The 21,838-nt window shown below is 40.3% G+C and overlaps 1 protein-coding gene across 8 annotated transcripts in view; it reads left to right on the forward strand.

Annotated features, from left to right (window-relative positions):
- The window catches only part of SLC16A12 (solute carrier family 16 member 12), a 95,374-nt gene that overhangs the window by 70,440 nt on the left and 3,096 nt on the right, over positions 1-21,838 (forward strand). For 6 of the 8 annotated variants that reach the window (XM_081555802.1, XM_081555813.1, XM_081555834.1 and 3 more), the window contains 5 exons: positions 2,718-2,966; positions 10,969-11,072; positions 13,864-14,007; positions 15,609-16,188; positions 18,355-18,614. In XM_081555802.1, the coding sequence (XP_081411928.1) occupies positions 2,857-2,966; positions 10,969-11,072; positions 13,864-14,007; positions 15,609-16,188; positions 18,355-18,614 (1,198 nt within the window). In that variant the 5' untranslated portion in view covers positions 2,718-2,856. The remainder of the gene's footprint in view (positions 1-2,717; positions 2,967-10,968; positions 11,073-13,863; positions 14,008-15,608; positions 16,189-18,354; positions 18,615-21,838) is intronic. The other 2 variants (XM_081555856.1, XM_081555845.1) reach the window with 1 other exon arrangement.

A 21,838-nucleotide genomic window follows, 5' to 3' on the forward strand; every position in this document is an offset into this window, starting at 1 on the left:
TAACTTGGTTTGTCTATAATTTATCAGGTGGTGCATGGTCTGTGTTCACCAAACAATACACGCTTGGTCATACTTGACATAATGTTTCATATAATTAATATTACTTAAAATTTCTTCTGTTGATCATAATAAAATTCTACCCAAAACTGGTGATTGGCTCAACCCAATGGAAAAATCACCTGTTAAAACTCTTTTGTTTAGTTGCATAAAGACTAAGTCGCATCCTTAACTCTAATTAAGAAGCTTACTGGACATGTCAAAGTATACAATAAGAAACACCTGATCTCACAGTTCTTATGGGACCAAACCCAGGCCTAGCTTAGCTGGGTGCTTGGCTCAGGGTCTCACAAGGCTGCAGAGTGTCAGCCAGACTGTGTTCTCTACTGGAGGCTCAACAAGGAAAAAATCTGCTTCCAAGTTCACTTGGCATGTTGGCAGAATTCATTTCCTTTCTGTTGTAGGACAGAGAGCTTTAGCTTTTTGCTGTCACTTTAGCTTTGGGGGGCTGTCCTCAGATGCCATAGGCTGTCTATGGTTCCCTGCCACGTGGCCCTTTCTGTGGCAGCATGTAACATGGCAGCTTCCTTTTTTAAGGCCCGTGAAAGAGCAAGAGTGAGTCAGCTAGCAAGACTGAGGCTTTTTTAAAAAAACTATTAGATATAACATCTATTTTTTAAAATATTTATTGATTTGTTTATGATTCTGCTGGGTCTCCGTTGCTGCATGGGCTTTTCTCTAGTTGTGGCGAGTGGGGGCTACTCTCTATCTGCATTGCAGTGACTTGTTGCAGAGCATAGGCTCTAGGGCTCAAGGGCTTCAGTAAGTTGTGGCTCATGGGCTTAGTTGTTCTGTGGCATGTGGAATCTTCCCAGACCATTGATTGAACCTGCATCTTCTGCATTGGCAGGCAGATTCTTTACTACTGAGCCATCAGGGAAGCCCAAGTCTGAGTCTTACTCAGCATGAACGAATCACTCCTGTCCCATCACATGTGCCATATTCTGGTGAGAAGGGAATCATAGGTCCTGCCGAAATTCAAGGAAAGGGATTACACAAAGAACAGACCAGCAGGAGGTGAGACCATAGGGGACCTTAGAATCTCCCCAAGGAGATGTGTGTATGTGTTGCTCACCACCGAATATTTGGTGTCCAGAACGTATATTATATACTCTGTAAGTGTCAGTAGTTGAATTAATGAATTAATGTTGCAGATATTACTTCTCTGAATCGTGCATTGCTAATTTCCTCCCCCACCCAAGTCTATGGTTTACCTTTTGGTTGTATTTATTACATGTTTTGATGTATATAAATGTTAAATTTTAATTTAGACAAATCAATAAAAGTTTCCCTTAATTTGTTGATGTTTGTTTACATCTCAGGGAGTCCTTTTCCCATCCATAGATCAGATAAATGTTTGCCTGTATTTTCACCTAGATTTTAAATTACTTTTTTTTCCCATGTAGTTCTGATCTATCTAGAAAGTCAAAAATTAAATGGAGAGTTATGACAGGATGTAGCAAATAATCCTTTTTTTCCATCCATCCCTCTTTGCCACCTTATTTAGTTTTATTCAATTATTATGTACTAGTTTCTGGGCTTTCTATTCTGTTTCATTATTTTTCATTTTCGTTTCAGTTTTTTCATCAAAGAATTATAGCATTCTTGGTCAGAAATGCCAAAGCAGTTACTGTCAGAATCATTCAGTATAATAATTAAGACATAGCCTAAGCTGTTGAAAGACTCCAGCACAGAGAGTCGGCATGGTAACCCACTCAGTATTCTCGCCTGGAGAATCCCCTGGACAGAGGAACCTGGCGGGCTACAGTCCATAAGGTAGCAGAGGTTCAACACAACTGAAGCCACTTAGCACAGCACAGCACAAATACAGCTGAGGCATATTTGCTGCTGCTAAGTCACTTCAGTAGTGCCCAACTCTGTGCGACCCCATAGACAGCAGCCCACCAGGCTCCCCCGTCCTTGGGATTCTCCAGGCAAGAACACCGGAGTGGGTTGCCATTTCCTTCTCCAATGCATGAAAGTGAAAAGTGAAAGTGAAGTCGCTCAATCGTGTCCAACTCTTAGCGACCCCATGGACTGTAGCCCACCAGGCTCCTCCGTCCATGGGATTTTCCAGACAAGAGTACTGGAGTGGGTTGCCATTGCCTTCTCCAGAGGCATATTTACCTTTGGCATAATAGTGAGTAGGTGAAACCCAGAGCTGAAGAGGCACCTTTTCCCCACAGAGTCGTTTGGGAACCCAGGCTCATCCTGTCCGGTAGCTCTGCCAGCCCCCAGGGCAATGTCCAGGCATGTATGGTTGGAGCTGTCTCATCTCCTCATCCATGTTGCAGTCTGTGGGAAAGGAGGTGGTGCATGTCTTGAGACATCCTTTGCTTTTGAGCTGCGGAACCAGAAGTGGCATGTATTATTTTGCTCACATCCCTTCAGTCTAACTAAACCAGGTTGCCACATCTACCTTCAAGGTATGGAAAATAGTTTAAATGGCCATCCTAGATTTGACTTGAAAGTTGAGAGGATCTGTTAAAAAGAAGATGAGGGACGGATTCTAATAACAACTAATGGTCTTTGCTGCAGTCCAGTTTTCATAGTCACAAATACTCATATTTAACAGGAAGGTAATAATCATTTTCAGCAAGTGAAAAACTATCTTTGGATATGGCAATGAAATACAAATGTGTCCTGATTTTTTATTTTAGATGGCCAGTAACCCATGTGCCAGGTAGCACTCTATGCCAATCTTGAATGCCAACAGGAAGTCACTGGACGGCAAACCGTTCCAAGATCATAACTGGGCTGTTGGAGTAACTTGGAAAAGAAGAAAAAGGAATTGAAAGCATGGCAAAAGTAAATAGAACTAGGTCTACCTCCCCTCCTGATGGAGGCTGGGGCTGGATGATTGTGGCTGGCTGTTTCCTCGTTACCATCTGCACTCGGGCAGTAACCAGGTAGGTGGGACTTTCTTCTTGATTTATTATTATGATCTGGCTTGTCTTTTTTTCCTAACTCAGCTTCATTCTATTTCTGAACCTGTCATCATGAAAATAAATGTGTATATGTGTGTTACGTGTGTGTGTGTTTCCTTTGACTGCTCAGATATCTTCTTTGCAAGGAATGCCATTTTCTGACACTTAAAAGTCCTTGAATAGTGATCTCTTTTTATAATATCTGACCTATAAACCTGGAGTTTTAGGACATTTTTGGCTAAATATCATGGCTATTGCCAGACATTTATTTTCATAAGCAGTTCATCCCACAAAGGACAAATATATAAGCTCAAAATAGCCACAAGAACCTCTCTTCTCACCAGAATACTGAGCCATGTGAAGCTTAAAGCCTAGAATTTAAATTCTTTTGCTTCATTTTGCACTTGGCTGTGGTAGTAGAGGCTGAACTCTGGGTTGAAGGAGAGAAACAGCATAAATGCAGGGATTCTCTCATCTCTTTTGGTCATAGGCCCTGTTTTTCTTTTACCCAAGGACATAGTGTTGAATATACTTGCATTAAATGTCCATACATTGAGATGCATTCATCTCATTTACATTTGGAATAAATACATAGTTGAAATCTGCATGTGCCAGCTCTTTCCTCTAGAGGTGCCTTTTCAGACTGAATTCTCTTCTCTGGCAGCTCTCCCTAGGCTGCACTACATAACTTTACTTGATGGCATCATCCATAAAAGCATTGATATGTCCCCCATAACAAACAGATAATGCAGGAAAGAAGCAGAGTGTTTGTTTTTGCTACAATAAGGTTTTGTTATGTGTCATCATAAACTGTAGATTTATTGAAAATAATGTGATGGTTGAGTCTGATTTTTCTCCCATCTGTTTTATGGATCCTGTGTTCTGGAAGTAAGGAGGTCATAGAGTTAAAAGGAATCTTTCATCTTGGTTCTTACATGTGGAAGCTTTCATCATTCATTTAAGCATTTCATCAATAGTTTATCTATTTTATATATAATTTGATGAGAGGAAAGTTCTGGAAGTGAGCTCGGTGCTTTATAAGAAGGGTGGCTGGAAATTAGAAAAGAGGCTTATGGCTAGCAGCAAAGACTTGTTTTCAGAGGTTCCTGGGAGAGGCTGAGAGTAGGGTCCTTGAGCAGAATAAGCTTGGAGAAGAAAAGTATGATGCACCAGGAAGCAGCCAAGAGAACTGAAGACAGAGGCAAGGAGAAGAGCCTACACGGGGGTTTGTCAGTTCAGAGGATCAGTGCCTATTGGGCAGTTAATTCTTTTTTCCACTTTTTAAAAGTTTTATTAAGAAATAATCAACCTTAGTCACTATATAAGTTCAAGGCATACATACTGATGATTTTTTATTGAAGTATGTTTGATTTACAGTGTTGTGTTAGTTTCTGATGTACAACAAAGTAAAAGTGTTAGTCACTCAGTTGTGTTCGATTTTGTGACCCCGTGGACTATAGCCCGCCAGTCTCCTCTGTCTGTGGAATTCTCCCGGCAAGAATACTGGAGTGAGTTGCCATTTCCTTCTCCAGGGGATCTTCCCCACCCAGGGATCGAACCTGTGTTGCAGGCAGACTCTTTACCAACTGAGCCACCAGGGAAGCTTGTTCTTTTCCATTATGGTTTATTACAAGATATTGAATGTATTTCCCTGTGCTATACAGTGGGACCTTGTTGTTTATCTATTTTATGTATAATAGTTTATAAGCATGATGATTTGATTTACATATATTATAGGTTCAGCTAACATCCATCTTCTCATATAACTACAATGAAAAGGAAAGAAAGAAGAAAAGAGGAAAAAAAATTCTCCTCCTGAAGAGAACACTTAGAATGTATTCTTTTAACATCTTTCCTGTATATCATACCATAGTGTCAGCTGTAGTCATCATATTGTACATGACATCCCTACTACTTATTTATCTCATAACTGGAGTTTGTATTTTTGACCACCTTCCACCAGTCCCCTTTCCCTCACCCTCTGTCTCTGGTAACCACAAGTCTGATATCTTTTTATATGAGTTTGGTTATTGTTTTAGATTCCATATATGAGTAAGATCATACAGTATTTGTCTTTCTCTGTTTAACTTATTTCACTTAGCAGAATACCTTCAAAGCCCTTTCATATTGTTGCAAAGTGGTAGGATTTCCTTGTGTTTTTTCCTGGCTGAATACTATTCCATTGTATATACACACCACACCCTCTTCATCCATTTATCCATCCATGTCTTGGTGATTATAAATCACACTGCTGTGAGCATGGGGACGCAGATATCTTTTCTCGTTAGGGCTCTCATTTTCTTTGGATCTATTCCCAGCAGTGGGATTGTTGGATCCCATACTGTTTTCTATGGTGGCTGTACCAATTCACAGTCCATAATGTATTTAAAATGTTTTTATTGATGGACATTTATATTGTCTCCTGGCTTTTGCTTTACAAATAATGCTACCATTATCATCTAGGCCATTTAAAAATCATATTTCACTCTTGCCTTGTAATGGGTGATGCTTTCTTACACAAAATTTATAAAAAGCTTAAGGTTGTGCAGGCTGTTAAAGCAATCATTCTTGTTATTTGCTCCCTGTGCTTGTTAATGTGTGTTGATTACCTGTTTTTGCTTCAAGATGTCTTATTACCCAGAGAAGGCAATGGCACCCCACTCCAGTACTCTTGCCTAGAAAATCCCATGGACGGAGGAGCCTGGTAGGCTGCGGTCCATGGGGTCGCTAAGAGTCGGACACGACTGAGCGACTTCACTTTCACTTTTCCCTTTCATGCACTGGAGAAGGAAATGGCAACCCACTCCAGTATTCTTGCCTGGAGAATCCCAAGGACGGCAGAGCCTGGTGAGCTGCTGTCTATGGGGTCGCACAGAGTCGGACACGACTGAAGTGACTTAGCAGTAGCAGTCTTATTACCAAACACATTATCTATGTTAATAAATTCATTTCATTGTGGAATTACATGACATTCTATTAGTAACTTGAAAAATTGAATTGGAGTTGATACTTGAAAAGCAGCGTTTGTTTAAAGGAAACCCCCAGCTCTGAGACCTATTTTTCTCAAATTCTTCTGGGGCTAAATTAACTTAATTGCAATAGATGTCTAGAGTCCTGTGAAACTATGAAGCTCTTATAGCAACAGCTCAATTTCTGTAAATAATTGCTCATGTTAGCTGAGCACTTACTCTGTGTTTGTTGGCATTATTCCAAACAATTTTCATTGATTAAGTCATTTAATCCTTATAAAATAACACATAGAGGTTGAATAATGTGGCCAAAGTCACATGGTGAGTAAGTGACAGTGCTTTTAACCACTGGGGTGCACTGCCCAGTGGATTACTTACTGTGCTGACTTAGTGGATAACTTTATCAACCGGGAAAAAGAAGTCTTTACCAAATATCAGATGTTGTCAGCTTCTGATTCCCCAGGAGCCAGAGAAGAATTTTACAGCACAGTGACAAGATAGAGGCAGCAAGTATGTTGACCCCTTGAGAGAAAGTATCTTTGAGAATGATATAGCAAACACCACTTGGATGATATCATGAACAAAACCTACTAGCCCTTGGAGGCTGTTCAGGGTTGTTTGCTGTTGCAGCACAATCTAATCCACTCTGACTGATACAGTCTTGCTTCTCCAAATGCTTAATTTATAGATGAGGAAATCAAGACCCTGAGAGATTTAGAAGCTTTATCAGAACTCTCAGTTATTCCGCATGGGAATCAGAGATCAGGAACCAGTTCTGCTGACATCAGTCAGATGCACAAATATTCCAAGGGACAACAAAAATAATTTGGGGTGAGAAGCACATGTGCTGCCAATAAAGTCTGTTTTAAGGTCATGCCTGTGTTTGCTCGTGTGTGTGCTCAGTTGTATCCGACTCTTTGTGACCTCATGGACTGTAGCCCTCCAGGCTCCTCTGTCCACGGGATTTTCTGGGCAGGAATTCTGGAGTGGGTTGCCATTTCCTCCTCCAGGGGATCTTCCCCACCCAGGGACTGAACCTGCATCTCCTGAGTCTTCTGCATTGGCAGGCAAATTCTTTACCTTTGAGCCACCAGAGAAGCCCCTTTCATGGAGACTTCCTGATTCTCTAGTCACCACTCCCAATGGAGCAAAAATGAGATTAATTCCTCAACTGAATATCCACTGAGCTTTAGGCTTATTTTATATGTTTTATATTTCTGTAATATGTGCTTTCATCATTGTGCATAACCCCTCTTGGTGGCCTCTCAATTCTTAAGAGGCAAACACCTCTGGCACCAAAACTTGGGTGAAGCCTGTCAAAGCCAATATGCATGCCTATGATTCTCACCTTCTGGAAAAATCTGAGCCTAAGTACCTTTCTTCTTATCTGTTATTCTTCCTCATTCAAAAAATATTTATAGAGAGAATTCCCTGGTGCTCTAGTGGTTAGGACTCCTAGTTTTCACTGTCTGTGTTTAGAAGGCATAAATCATAAAACTTTACCATCTAAAAAGTTCCATGGTCCTTTCCTTTTGGAGAAAAAAGGAAAGGACAACAATAATCCCTCCAATATTTCATAAAAGTCACAGTCATTCAGAAGCCTGTGTATGTAGTTATTAAATTTTACCTCCGACAAGCCTATTCACATGTTTAGACAAGAATCTCAGGTGTTACTTTTGAATTTTTCATGCCTACAGTTTGATATGACTAATCATATCAAACAGAAAAAAAGCATCAAACAGAAAACAAAATGACAATAGAACAAGATAAAAAAAAGTCACAAGAGATAAACATAGCCCCACAGATATTAAATTTCCCACAACTATTTAGTGGAGAGAACACGCTTCCACAAGTGCTGATCCTAATCTATCCTCTGCACATCAAACTCCACCCCAACACCTTTGGGACTTAGAATTTAGCATCCTGTCCCATCCCTTTTCTCTTTCCTGTCACTAGGACTGGCAACATAATTGCAGGACCCAGTGCAAGAGGGAAATGCAAGACCTCTTGTCCAAAAGGCAGGAAAGAAAGGGCTGGTAAATGTACTAAAAGGGCTTCCCAGGTGGCTCAGTGGTAAAGAATCCGCCTGCCAATGCAAGAGACTTGGGTTTGATCTCTGGGTTGGGAAGATCCCCTGGAGTAGGAAGTGGCAACCCACTCCAGTATTCTTGCCTGGGAAATCCCTTGGAAGAGGAGCCTGGTGAGTTTCAGTCCATGAGATTGAAGAGTCAGACATGACTTAGTGACTGAGCACAGACTTATGCACGCAAAAATGTAGTAAAATAGGAAGCTTGTTCTTTTTCAGTGGTCTATCTTAATTTTTCATGATATTTTTAGTTTTCTCTTTAGTGTTGTTCTGAGTAAATAAAAATGGAAAGTAGCACAGATCTACTGATCATCTTAATATCACCAGTTCAGTTCAGTTCAGTCGCTCAGTCATGTCTGACTCTTTGCGACCCCATGAATCGCAGCACGCCAGGCCTCCCTATCCATCACTAGCTCCCGGAGTTTACCCAAATCCATGTCCATCGAGTTGGTGATGCCATCCAACCATCTCATCCTCTGTCGTCCCCTTCTCCTCCTGCCCCCAATCCTTCCCGGCATTAGGGTCTTTTCCAATGAGTCAACTCTTACAGTAGCCCTATCTTTTTCTTTCCTTCTATGTCATCATTTTCAGCATAAGAGGTCAAATAATACAGACAAGCAACATGAGCAACAAAGGATCTGACAGGAATCCTTGACCCTTTGTGTTTCTTAGAGCATCACTGCCTTCTGCATTTGAAGCAAGTTTTGGTTTGAAAGGAAAGCCTGGTCTCTCTTCCTCCCCTATGTCCATGATCACTCAGTTGTAGGTGTAATACACTTACCTTGTACTCAGTTTGAGCCTTACTAGACTCCCACACAAGAGTCTACTGGAAGTTTGTGCCCTGGAGCATCTCTAAGAACTGCAGACTGAAGACTCTGTGGCTCTTCTCTGCTCACACGCGTGCTTCATTGTCCCAATGGACTTCACTTACAAAATGCAGCTTCAAAGATAAAATGTATAAGGAATTTTAAGATAGTGACAGCTGAGTTAAACCAAGTTTAATGCCTCTAAGTGTCAGATTCTGTGCAATTGTATAGGTTGTAAGCCGTAGAGCCAGACCTGCCTAACACCGCTGTCCTGATGGCTTCCTCATTCTCTTCCCTCTTTAACTTTCCCATCTACTCACCTTCACTTCCAACAGCAACTGGAGAGTCAGGGAGAATAAATAACAGGTTACTAGGGGCTGTTGAAGCATAAGGAGCTAGAATGTAGGGCCTGTCCCAGGAGACAGATCCCCTCTTATCTCACCCCCAGCTGCAAGGCCTGATGTCTTTCCCTGCTATCATGGAGCTCTAAAAGCTTCCTGGCCTGCAGTAGGACACCCTGCTAATCTGTGTGAGGTTCCTTCCGAGTTGCACAATGGTACAAACTGTTGCTTCTGACTCACTTATGCCTTGTTTTTCCTAAGTAATTCTCTATTTTTCACCATAAAAAATTCCCTGTCTCTTTGTTTCTGTCTCTGTATATATACTCTCATATATATGTGTATACACACACACATAAGTTTCTGTATAAGAAATATTCACTGTCAAATAATTCAAAGCACAGAAAAAAGAAAAAAACATTTACAACATCACCATGCACATGTAGTTGCTGGATACATTTTGGTTTATAAGCTTTCAGGCTTTTTTTGAACTGTGTTTTTATAACAATAAGCCCTTTCTACAGTGAACTATTTTGTAACTTACTTTGTTTCTTAACATTACATTGTGAATTTATTTCCAAGTCAATAAATACAAATCAAATCATTTTTAATACCTAATAAATATTTCATTTTGTTTATATGCTGTAAGTTACTGAAGCAGTCCCTCAGTTCAGTTCAGTTTAGTCGCTCAGTCATGTCTGACTCTTTGCAACCCCATGGACTGCAGCATGCCAGGCTTCCCTGTCCATCACCAACTCCTGTAGCTTGCTCAAATTCATGTCCATCGAGTCAGTGATACCATTCAACCATCTCGTCCTCTGTCATCCCCTTCTCCTCCTGCCTTCAATTTTTTTCAGCATCAGGGTCTTTTCTTACGAGTCAGTTCTTTGCATCAGGTGGCTAAAGTATTGGAGCTTCAGCTCCGGCATCAGTCCTTCCAATGAATATTCAGGACTGACTTCCTTTAGGATGGACTGATTGGATTTCCCTGCAGTCCAAGGGACTCTCAAGAGTCTTCTCCAACACCACAGTTCAAAAGCATCAATCCTTCGGTGCTCAGCCTTTTTTATGGTCCAGCTCTCACATCCATACATGACCACTGGAAAAACCATAGCTTTGACTAGATGGACCTTTGTTGGCAAAGTAATGTCTGCTTTTTAATATGCTATTTAGGTTTGTCATAGCTTTTCTTCCAAGGAGCAAGCATCTTTTAATTCCAGTCCCTTTTCATTTCAGCATCTTTTAATTTTAAACCAGTCCCTACTGGTGGACAAATAGGTTGGTGACAACATTTGGCTATTATAAATAGTTATCCACAATATATGTGTATCTTTTTTGTATATCTATTATTATCACTATCATCTGTTTATTAACTTTGGTTAAAATCTCAAAGTGAAATTCCTGGGTGATGTATAACAGTTTATTGTCAAATCTTAACTTGTACAGCCGTCTCTTAGAAGCTACAGATGTTAGTGAAACACTAAGATGAGTAAGATTCCATGTGTTTGAACTGCCATCTTTTCCATAAGACTTTTCCTACAGCAGTGATCTTCACATCTACTTGGCTTCACAGCCCGTCTAGTGAGTGAACACTTGTTCTTATCCCTTAGAACGTCCAGTGATTAGCTTCTGATTTCCCACTCATTATGGACCAGCAATGTATCATTGAAAATCAATTAAAACCCTTAGAGACTGGAACAGCTGATTGAACCAAAACTTGTAGCTCCAGTTCAAATCTATATTCATTGGTGTTTTTTTGTATAAAATACTTGCACTTTTTTTCAGATGTATTTCAATTTTTTTTGTGGAGTTCCAGACATACTTCTCTCAGGATTATGCACAGACAGCCTGGATCCATTCCATTGTCGACTGTGTGACCATGCTCTGTGGTAAGTATCTCCAGGGATAGACAATTACTGGCTCCCTTTGAAGTGTACATAACAGTCTACGGCCATACCACCCTGAATGCGCCCGATCTCATCTGAAGTGTACGTAACAGTGACCTTCCACTGTCTTTGATGACCTGTTTTTTTGAGTAGAAGGGCTATGGTAAAAATTGGCTAGAACTATGTAAAGAGGAAAATATGATCCTGCCTTTAACCAAACTCAACCAGACATGCTGTTGGAATTAATGTTCTTGGTTGATGTCAGATGGACCAGGTAATGAGTACAGTCAGTTGGATACTTACCATTTGGTTCTTCCATGTAAAGTTAGGGAGCCAAGCATCACAGGACTTGTCCTGATTTTGGATGCAGTTAACTCTACACTGTACACTGTGTCTTGTTGTCCCCTTATTTTCCAGTCATGTAAACAGCCATTAGAAGGCGCTGTAAGTCATTTCAATGCAGTCTCCTCAGATAAGTGCCAATAATACGTGCATCATGCCTCAAGTTTTGTTTTCACTCTTGTTCCTTCCCGGGGGGTTCAAAATATGGCTCACTGACTCATTTTTCATGCATAAGTCTTCATTCTTAGAGAAGTATTGTGGAAGAATAGAATGTTGCAATCATAAGATAAGCATATTCACAATGGCTATAATATCCTTTCAGAACCACAAAGGTGCTCTATATAATGTGTGGAGGTGGTCTCAAGATTCATGGAGTCTCTCATTCCATCTGTACAGTAAAGAGAAACTAACCTTGAGATTTTTCTTTTTAAAAATTGCCAACCAAAGTTATTAAATGAGTGTCATAGAAATTTTATGAGATTGGGTCAAATTGAAATGATCTATTTGCAGGCTTGACCCATTTAATCCTTTCATTTATTGACTCCTGAATATTTTTAAAAAACTGTTATCTCTTCAGGCCGTATCTTGGTGGCAGAAGAAAATACTATATGGTTTAGTAACACGTAAATAATGTCACTATTCCGTTCTAGGTACTGATTCATATTTATTTTTAGAAAAATGTACATAATCAGAAGCTGATTGATTTGTTCTGATGTAGTTCCTTGGTTAGAAGGAATTTGAGTGCAGTTCTAGGTTTCACAAGACCACTAAGTTGACACTACTGATAACACTAGAAGGTCAGAAGGGATCAAAAAATCATAACTTGGGTTTTTCTAGCCTATCTTTTTAATTTAAAACAGTAAGATGATCACTTGATTTTCAGGGTCAGATGAATAGTCGTTGTCTTTGTGTGAGCACACCAGTGCTCATGGCAGTGAGAACTGCCATGTTTATCTTTCATGGAGGATGCAGGTGACTCATTTCTCCCACTGTTATCTTTTGGAGAATATTTATAATCCCCCAAAGAGGAATAAATGGCCTTCAGTGACCACTATGGTCACAATGACCATGTGAACTGTTGAGCTAAAGCAGGGTCACGTTAGATGCAGTGTATTTAAATTCTGTCCAAGACCTTGAGTCCTCTTGTACCCAATTACTGTATACCCTTTTGCTCATCTGGTGACATTAGTTGAGTTCAGAGTATGGACAAGAGGCTACAGAATCACATCTAGGATATCCCTTGGGGCCATATCTGCACTATGATGGGCAGAGAAGTGAACATTTTTCATTGAGTTTCATATACATCTTGTTACTTTCCAACAGCTGTCACAGCATCAGCCTGGAGAATTAGATATATTTTTAGGAGATTTGCTCATTCCTATTATCCAGAGGTTATATATGCATCCAGCTACTATTCTCACTATATGGGATATTAGGCTGATGACTGATTCTATCATGTACATTTGAATCAAGCCCCAATTTTAACCTGATCTATATAAAAATTATACTCCACAGATACCCAGAGAATTGGCTCTTCTGATCTTGTTACCATGAGCACTGGTATCAGCATGAATTGTTCTTTAGAAAGAAATTCACATGCTTTCTCCACCCATCTCCTCCCAAGAAGCCAGAATAATAGGGTGAAATAACACTGCACTTGGTGTCAGGTTCCCTGAGCTGTGTATTTTTTGGTGATCTTGGGTATGTCATATTCCCCTGAACTTTAGTTTCTTTTTGGCCTCTTCCAGCTTTAATTATTATCCTATAAACCTGGAAGTTGGCATAATTCTGACACATTGTTAAAACACAAATAGAATGAGGCCAACTTAAATGTTATGATCGCATTTCCTAGATTTTCTGGGCTTTCATTTCTCATCCACAGGGTTTCCAAAAGCCCAGAAGCAGTGCCAAATTGTAAAGTGTGTCTATGATCTCTCTCCCTGGCCTTTTCTTGCATAACACTGCTGGCCTTGCAGTGTTGTCCACTTTCTTCTCCACCATTTACCTGTCATGATTATTGTTAATTGTGTATGATCCATATTATATGAAACATACAAGGCATATAACTGTGCAACCGTTGAGCTAAATCAGGGACATGTTAGATGCAGTGTATTTAAATTCTATCCAAAGCCTTCATTATAAAGGAGCTGACTTGCTGTTTAAAAAGCACCCCATTGTCCTGGGATTATGACCATTCTAGAATGGAGAGATGGAATGAGCAGTCAAATGCTAGTCAGGAGACCTGATCCTGATTCTAGCCTTGCCACTTGTTCTCTGTGGGACCATGGACAAGTCATTTCCTCTCTCCTCAGTTTCTAAATCCATAGAATGAGTGGGGTGGGCTCAAGGATTTGAAGATGGATGGTTATCTGCTCCATTGATGCAGCACCACAGCCTTTACACAGTGCCCTCAAGGCCTCTATGTTGAACCTATTTATTATTGTTTTTGAAGCTCCACTTGGGAGTGTTGTCAGTAACCATTTTTCCTGTCAAGTGGGAATCATGCTGGGTGGCTTGCTTGCATCTACTGGTCTCATCCTGGGCTCATTTGCCACCAGTCTGAAGCATCTCTACCTCACTCTGGGAGTTCTTACAGGTAAGGGCACTTTGTACCACCCTTCTCATCCCACCCTATCCAGAGGTTGTTAAGCCTGCCCACAGAGCAGTAATTCATAAAATATTCATATTGTTGGATGCATAATTTAGCTGAATGTCCGCCTACCAAATGATTAAACAAAAGGGCTAGAAATTTAATGGACTGTCACACATAATGAAACTGTGTCACCACTTTAATTCAGCCACGTGACAACAGCGACTGCTGACTTTCCTTGGGCAGCCATGTATGGCTGAGATCCTTCACTCAGAACCAGAGCGACATTAGCCAGGGCAACATAAATTTTTAGCAATGATCCTTCTCCCAACATCTTTGCCAAGACATTGAAATATTATCTGTGGGTGACCTGAGTTGCCCTTACTTTTTAGTGAGTATCATTGTCCAATAAATGGCGGTTTACAGTTAAAAAAAAAAGCTTCTTGTGAATATTCTTACATCACACATTCTCTTTCAATGTTATGGAAATATATGTTAGAGAATGAAGTCCACAGAAAGAGAAGCAACTGATGTGCATTTCATAAATCACACTTACAGGGACTGCAGAGGATCAAGGTTGGTTGGAGGGACTTGGTTGAAGGGACTAGCATGATCTAGCCAATAAAAGATATAATCTCACAGTGAGGTTATAAATCTAGCTCTGTCAGCTAAAAAGGTGTCTGTCGCCTGTCACTCAAAGGGCCTGACCGCTAGGGTGTCCCATCCTCCCAGTTTACCAGAAACTGTCCTGGGCCTGGTGCTGAAAGCCTCACATGTGGGCAACCCCTCAGTCCAGGCAAACTGGGATCATTGCTCACCCTGCTCCGCAGATGGAAATAGGAGGTACAGGCAGTTTTCCTTTTCTTTCCTTGATGTTTAAATTCCAGGTTTAAAGCCTTTCTGATTTTCTTGACTTAAAAAGAATAGAACTGGAAAATCTTGAAGAGACTTTCTTCTGGGGATATTTTCAGGTTGCTATATGTACATGCTATGTTCATGGATAAAATTAGCACAATGTTTCTTAATATTTGAAATTACTCTGGAACTTTCACATGATCATGTATGCTATTTAAACACAAATTCCAAAGTGGTCCAGATAATCAGGGTTGTGTCTTCATGTGCAGTGAAGAGTTGAAGTAATTCTCTGGATAATATAATTATTATTATTAATGTAAGTATTATCAATAATTTAACAATACTTAAATTACCCAGAGATCATTAAATTTACTAAAATTAACTTTAATTTATTTACAAAAAGAATTGTTGTGGTGAGAATACATTTCTTAGGTCAGTGTTATCCTGATTTTCTAGTTAATTCAAATTTAACTCGTATAATAGTTTCTAAAGTCTTCATTTTATTTTGCTTAAGTCATAGTCCCTTAAAGCTTTTCTTCCCAAGAAGAAAGTCATACAGATGCTATACTTTCCAAATTGTGGATGGCTGGTGAGGGGAGACTCATTTTCAGCTTGATGTAGAAAGCAATTTTAAAGGGATTTATTTGAGGTTCAGATTCTCTTAAATCCAAATAGTATGATTGTGAGAAATGTTGTTTCAGTGGCTATTCATGGCATGCCATTAGCATTCATAGACTTCTCTTTATTGCCAGGTCTTGGATTTGCACTTTGTTACTCTCCAGCTATTGCCATGGTTGGCAAGTATTTCAGCAGACGGAAAGCCCTTGCTTATGGGATCTCCATGTCAGGAAGTGGCATTGGCATCTTCATCCTGGCTCCTGTGGTTCAGCTCCTTATTGAACAGTTTTCCTGGAGGGGAGCATTACTCATCCTTGGGGGCTTCGTTTTGAATCTCTGTGTCTGCGGTGCCTTGATGCGGCCAATCACTCTTAAAGAGGACCAAACCACTCCAGAGCAGAACCATGTCTGCAGGACTCAGACACAAGACTTTAAGCAGGCATCTCCCTGTTCGACTTGGACTAAAGAATGGGTGCAGACCTGCCTCTGTGGCTCTTTGCAGCAGGAATACAGTTTTTTACTGACGTCAGACTTTGTTGTATTGGCCACTTCTGTTCTGTTTATGGCTTATGGCTGTAGCCCTCTGTTTGTGTACTTCGTGCCTTATGCGTTGAGTGTTGGAGTGACTCACCAGCAAGCTGCTTTTCTTATGTCTATTCTTGGGGTGATTGACATTATTGGCAATATCACATTTGGATGGCTAACTGACAGAAGGTAAAAATCTGTGAAACCACCACTGGTTTCCCACAAGGAACTTTAAGCTTTGAGTTTCCCTTCATCACCTTGGGCTTCCCTGATGGCTCAGCTGGTAAAGAATCCACCTGCAACGTGGGAGACCTGGGTTCAATCCTGGGTTGGGAAGATCCCCTGGAGAAGGGAATGGCTACCTGCTCCAGTATTCTGGCCTGGAGAATTCTAGTCCATGGGGTTGCAAAGAGTCAGACATGACTGAGTAACTTTCACTTCCCTTTCATCACCTTACCCTCTAGACTGCCTGGGTCTAAATAGTGTTAACAGGTTTTCAATATCTGAAGGTAACTCCCTTGTTGGTTCTTCTAGTCAGGGGTGGCAAACTTTTTGTAAAGGAACAGACATTAAACAGATAAAGTCTCATTAACTTTGTAGGTCATATGATCCCAACCACCCAACTCTGCTGTTGTAGCACAAAAGCAACCATAGACAACATGTGACCAAAAGAGAGTGGCCATATTCCGTAAGACTTTATTTAAGGACACTAAAATTTTAGTTTCTCATACCGTTTTTGCATGTCACAACATTTTATTGTTCTTTTGATTTTTTCCAATCATTCAAAAACGGGAAAACTATTCTAAGTTCACAGTCCAATAAACAAGTGGGGGGCCAGATTTGGCCATAGTTTGCTGACACCTGATCTAGATCATTTAGAATGATGGGTATGTCTAAATGGCAGAAGCAAAGGATAGTTACAAGTTCTGATAACAAATTTAATTCCATTCTAAGTCAGGTCAGTCCTCCAGTAAGACAACTTCTGACTGGTCACTGTGGTTTTAGTGTCTTTTGAACCACCCCAGAGACTGGCTGGCAACAGAGAGAGGAATAGACTCCAGTCTAGGTAGGAGGACCAGGTCAATAATAACACATTATCTGTAGCACCACACATTTATGTTTGACAGTGCAAATAGTTTCATTATAATTTTAGACTTAGAAACCAGTGTTTTAAGAAATCTGAGTAGTTTCTTCAGCTAGTGCTAATCTGGATTGAAGAGAGCAAACTACTCATATTCTCCTAAATGATAGACTCTTCACACTTGAGCTATGTCCTGGGAGAGCTATCATCATATGGCTTCTTACCTGTTATGTCTTTGGGAAGTAATCAGGATCCAACTGCCATTCACCAGTATCATGAATACAATATTTAGGATTAAATATAAAAGCCACACCTTTAATTACTGAGGAATGTGGGGAAGAGCAGAGGGTATCTTTCTTTACAATCAAATAACCCAACCAGAAGCAGCCTGATATAGATCTGAAAGAGGGATTTCTAGTCTGATATAAAAGACCCAAGTTCTTGTCCTGGCTCTGCCCCATATTATCCCTCAGACTTGGAGAAAATCACCCAACTCTCAGATCCTCAAGGGTCTTAATCTGTAAAATGGACCAGTTCAATATTTGCCTAAGGGCTTTATAGCATTTTGTGAGGCTCAAATGAGATTACAAGCAAAAAAGCATAAATTGCTTTTATTACATAATTTATAAAGCATAAATTGCTGATGCTGATATAATACAGAGTCTTTGTAATAATTGCTATCATAGATGGGTTTGGATCTACAAAGGGAAAATATTCATGGATATACCACTGAGGAGATCTTGAAATAAGACTTAGTCCTAATACATGACCATCATAATCTCTGGCAAATCATTTTCATTTCATGTCATGGCTTCCTCTTTGTATAACCCCTTGGGTTATTGAACATATATGAAGTGCTAGAGACTAATGGATGACATATCTGAAAGCATCTAATACAGTAAACCTGTAGAAAATATTAGTCTCCTGACACTCCATGTGTTATTTCACAAATTTCCTTGATTAACTCTGAGATAGGCAACATCTCGTTTTATAGCTAAAGGAAAGAGTTAGGCAGTTAGTAGATGGGAGAACTGGATTCAAACGTCTTATCTTTCTAATTTTAGTGCATGGGTTATTTTCTACCATAATGCCTCCTGGGAAGATACATTCTTGCATTTGCATATACCAAAAGAAAGATAGGAAGAAAATGTAGAAAGCACACAATGGGGAGGCCATCTGTATAAATAAAGTGCTTACTGCTACATGGCCAGGATTCTAGAGCTCTTTGATAGAAGCTGTGTATCCTGCACTCATTCTTGTCTTCAAATCCACAGGTGTCTGAAGAACTACCAGTATGTTTGCTACCTCTTTGCCATCGGACTGGATGGGCTCTGCTATCTCTGCCTCCCAATGCTTCAAAGCCTTCCCCTGCTCGTGCCTTTCGCTTGTACTTTTGGCTACTTCGATGGTGCCTACGTGACTTTGATCCCAGTAGTGACCGCAGAAATTGTGGGGACCGCCTCTCTGTCATCAGCACTCGGAGTGGTGTACTTCTTGCATGCAGTGCCATACTTGGTGAGCCCACCCATCGCAGGTAAGTTTCCAGAGGAAACCCCACCCCCACCCCAATCACCTCTTCTCTTTGTCATATTGAGGTAAAAACAGCGAACTCACACAACATACTATGAGAAGTGGAAGTAAGTTGGGAAGAATGAAAGAGAAAGGAATGGCAGAGCCACCAGAATATCATGGTCTCACCTACATCCTTGTTCTATAATCTTCTTCCAACTAATGGAGGACCTTAGTGTACTTGGAAAGAAAAAGTCCCAAATTAGGATCTTGATTCTGTTCCACACAAACAATGGGAGCAATGGAATGAAACTGCTGTTCAGACTTAAGTATAAGTTGGGCACATTCAGAGGGAAGGCTGGCGGGCATACAGGATTCCAGTAGAAGTAGAATGATGAGGTAGGTGGTGAGGCTGAAATATTATCGTACAGGTGTCATAGTGGAGTGTCTGCAGTGCCTGCTAAAGGAGCTGGGGCCCTATATACTTCAGAGAATATGGGTCTCTGAAGTATTACAGCTTTTGTGCAAGGGAGTAATAAAGAATATGTTTTAGAAAGATGATCTAGTACTTTAGTGGAGAAGCAGTTAGAATTTCATTCTGATAGTTCAGGAGCCATCTGATAAAGGCCTGAACTATGGCTTCTGCAGCAGAAATGAGAATGAACTCTGTGGTCAAAGGAGGAAATTTGGGGGGAAAATCAACTGATTTTAGCATGTGGGGATATGAAGGAGGGAAAAAAGTCCAATATATCAGGAGATGATGGCACACTTGAAAGAAATAAGGAAGCTGAAAAGAGTAGCTTTGCCAGAAAATAATAAATGTAATGTTTAGACATACTCAGATATCTGAAATACCCAATAAGGTATTTAAGGATGAAATCCAAGCATTAGAGGGAGGCCAGACTTGGATACACAGATTTGGGACTCAAGATAAAGCATCTAGAATGTTTTGTAAACTGTAAAATGATACAGACATTAAAAACATGATTAAGTAATTCCACAAATATTCATTGAGTGCATTAAATAATTCAAGAAATATGTATTATATGCCTTAAACAAGTAATTCAACAGATATTTATTGCTGTGTACATCAGCACTGTGTCTGGTGCTGTCAGTATAGCAGCAAACAGGTAAGAACTCATTCCTTCTTCTTGGTGTATGTAGTCTAGACCAGTGTCTCTCAGAATGAGGTCTTGAGATCACCACAACAGAATCCCCTCGGGCCCTTGTTAGACTGCAGATTCCATGACCCTCCATCTGTGATTTGGATCTTTGGGGGTGAGTTCCAGGAACCTACATTCTCAAGCAGTTTTCTTATGATGCTCCTGTACACTAAAGATTGAGAATGATTGGTCCAGATTCTTACCTGCCTAGTGAAGAAGGTCTCTGAAGACAGGCAAAAGAGAAATGAAGTAAACATTTGCTTAGAAGGAAAGAAGGGAATATTTTGAAGAAGGCAGGATTTCTGCTTTAGAAACTGCTGTAAATAGACAACAGTTCAAGTTATTTCCAAACCCAGCAATTGCAAAAGTGTCAAACCAGGGGAAATTGTGACTGCTTGGTGGCTATGGATAAAAATTCCTGGTTAGTTTAAACTGCATAATATAGGATGATATGTTTAGTGCTTCAGTTTTGAAAAATACCCCCAATATGTTCTCACATCCTCCCTTCATAGCCAGTTTTTGTATTTACCAACCTTTAGGAACACTGTGATTCTGTTAAACAATCATGGAACATAAATGAGGATTCCTGGATCCTTTTTGTCAAACCATGGTCTTCATTTGGAATCAGTTCAGTTCAGTCACTCAGTCGTATCCGACTCTTTGCGACCCCATGGGCTGCAGCACTCCAGGCTTCCCTGTCTATCACTGACTCCCGGAGCCTACTCAAACTCATGTCCATCGCATCGGTGATGCCATTCAACCATCTGGTCCTCTGTCATCCCCTTCTCCTGCTTTCAATATTTCCCAGCATCAGGGTCTTTTCCAATGAATCAGTGCATCAGGTGGCTAAAGTATTGGAGCTTCAGCTTCAGCATCAGTCCTTCCAATGAATATTCAGGACTGATTTCCTTTGGGATTGACTGACTGGATCTCCTTGCAGTCCAAGGGACTCACAAGAGTCTTCTCCAGCATTTGGCATATCAGACATTATACTCATTGCTAGGTATTAGAGGATTAGTGTGTGAGTTCCTGTTGTAATACTTCTCTTATTTAATGACTTTTAAGATGACGGTTCTTTACTCAGTCTCTTGTTTGCTGCTAAAGAAATGCGCAAGTAAATCACATAACTAAAATATTTGAGAGTAGTTTGGATTGTAGGCTTCCCTCATAGCTCAGTTGGTAAAGAATCCACCTGCAATGCAGGAGACCCCGGTTCAATTCCTGGGTCAGGAAGGTCTACTGGAGAAGGGATAGGCTACCCATTCCAGCATTCTTGGGCTTCCCTTGTGGCTCAGCTGGTAAAGAATCCGCCTGCAATGTGGGAGACCTGGGTTCAGTACCTGAGTTGGGAAGATCCCCTGGAGAAGGGAAGGTTACCCACTCCAGTATTCTGGCCTGGAGAATTCCATGGACTGTATAGTCCATGGGGTCACAAAGAGTCGGACATGACTGAGCAACCTTCAGTTGCACTTTGGGTTGTAGGAAACTTTATGGGGCTTCTAATAATTTTTGCATGCCATCTTTGACTAATTGTTGAAGTAGATGAGAGCAGAAATCATATACTTCTGTGGTGGATTTTCTTGGCACATAAGTAAAGTTTGGAGGAACTTTAAAAACCTTTTTAATTACAAAATAATTTCCTGCCAATGTCTAATTTTATCCCATTGAGTCCCTGATTATTGGGACTTATATTTTGCATATCATATGCTCTGGTTCTCCTCAAAATTTAGAGCAGGAGTCGATGTTGTGGTTAATTTGTTGCAACAACAGATAAATTCGAAACAGCTGTGATTACAGAATTATGCTTCCTGAAATTTGCATTTGAAACTTTAACATGGCCCAACAATCTGATTTTCAAACTGGATAGGATAAAATGTCTGGATCTAATAGGAAATTTGGATTCTGCTTTATCTAGGAGCATGTTCTGTTACTAAAGATAGACAATATATGGGTGCTGGGAATATTACTACTAGGGTTCTGTACAATTATATTCTCTTAACAGTCTAGATAAAGAGATAATCCTAACCTCTGTAATTTGAATGATATTTTTATCTTTTCTACCATATTTCATGAAATTAATAATAAC

Source organism: Giraffa tippelskirchi, chromosome 2 (assembly GCF_054371585.1).
Source record: "Giraffa tippelskirchi isolate mGirTip1 chromosome 2, T2T-mGirTip1v1.2.pri, whole genome shotgun sequence".
In the NCBI taxonomy this organism is placed as follows: domain Eukaryota; kingdom Metazoa; phylum Chordata; class Mammalia; order Artiodactyla; family Giraffidae; genus Giraffa; species Giraffa tippelskirchi.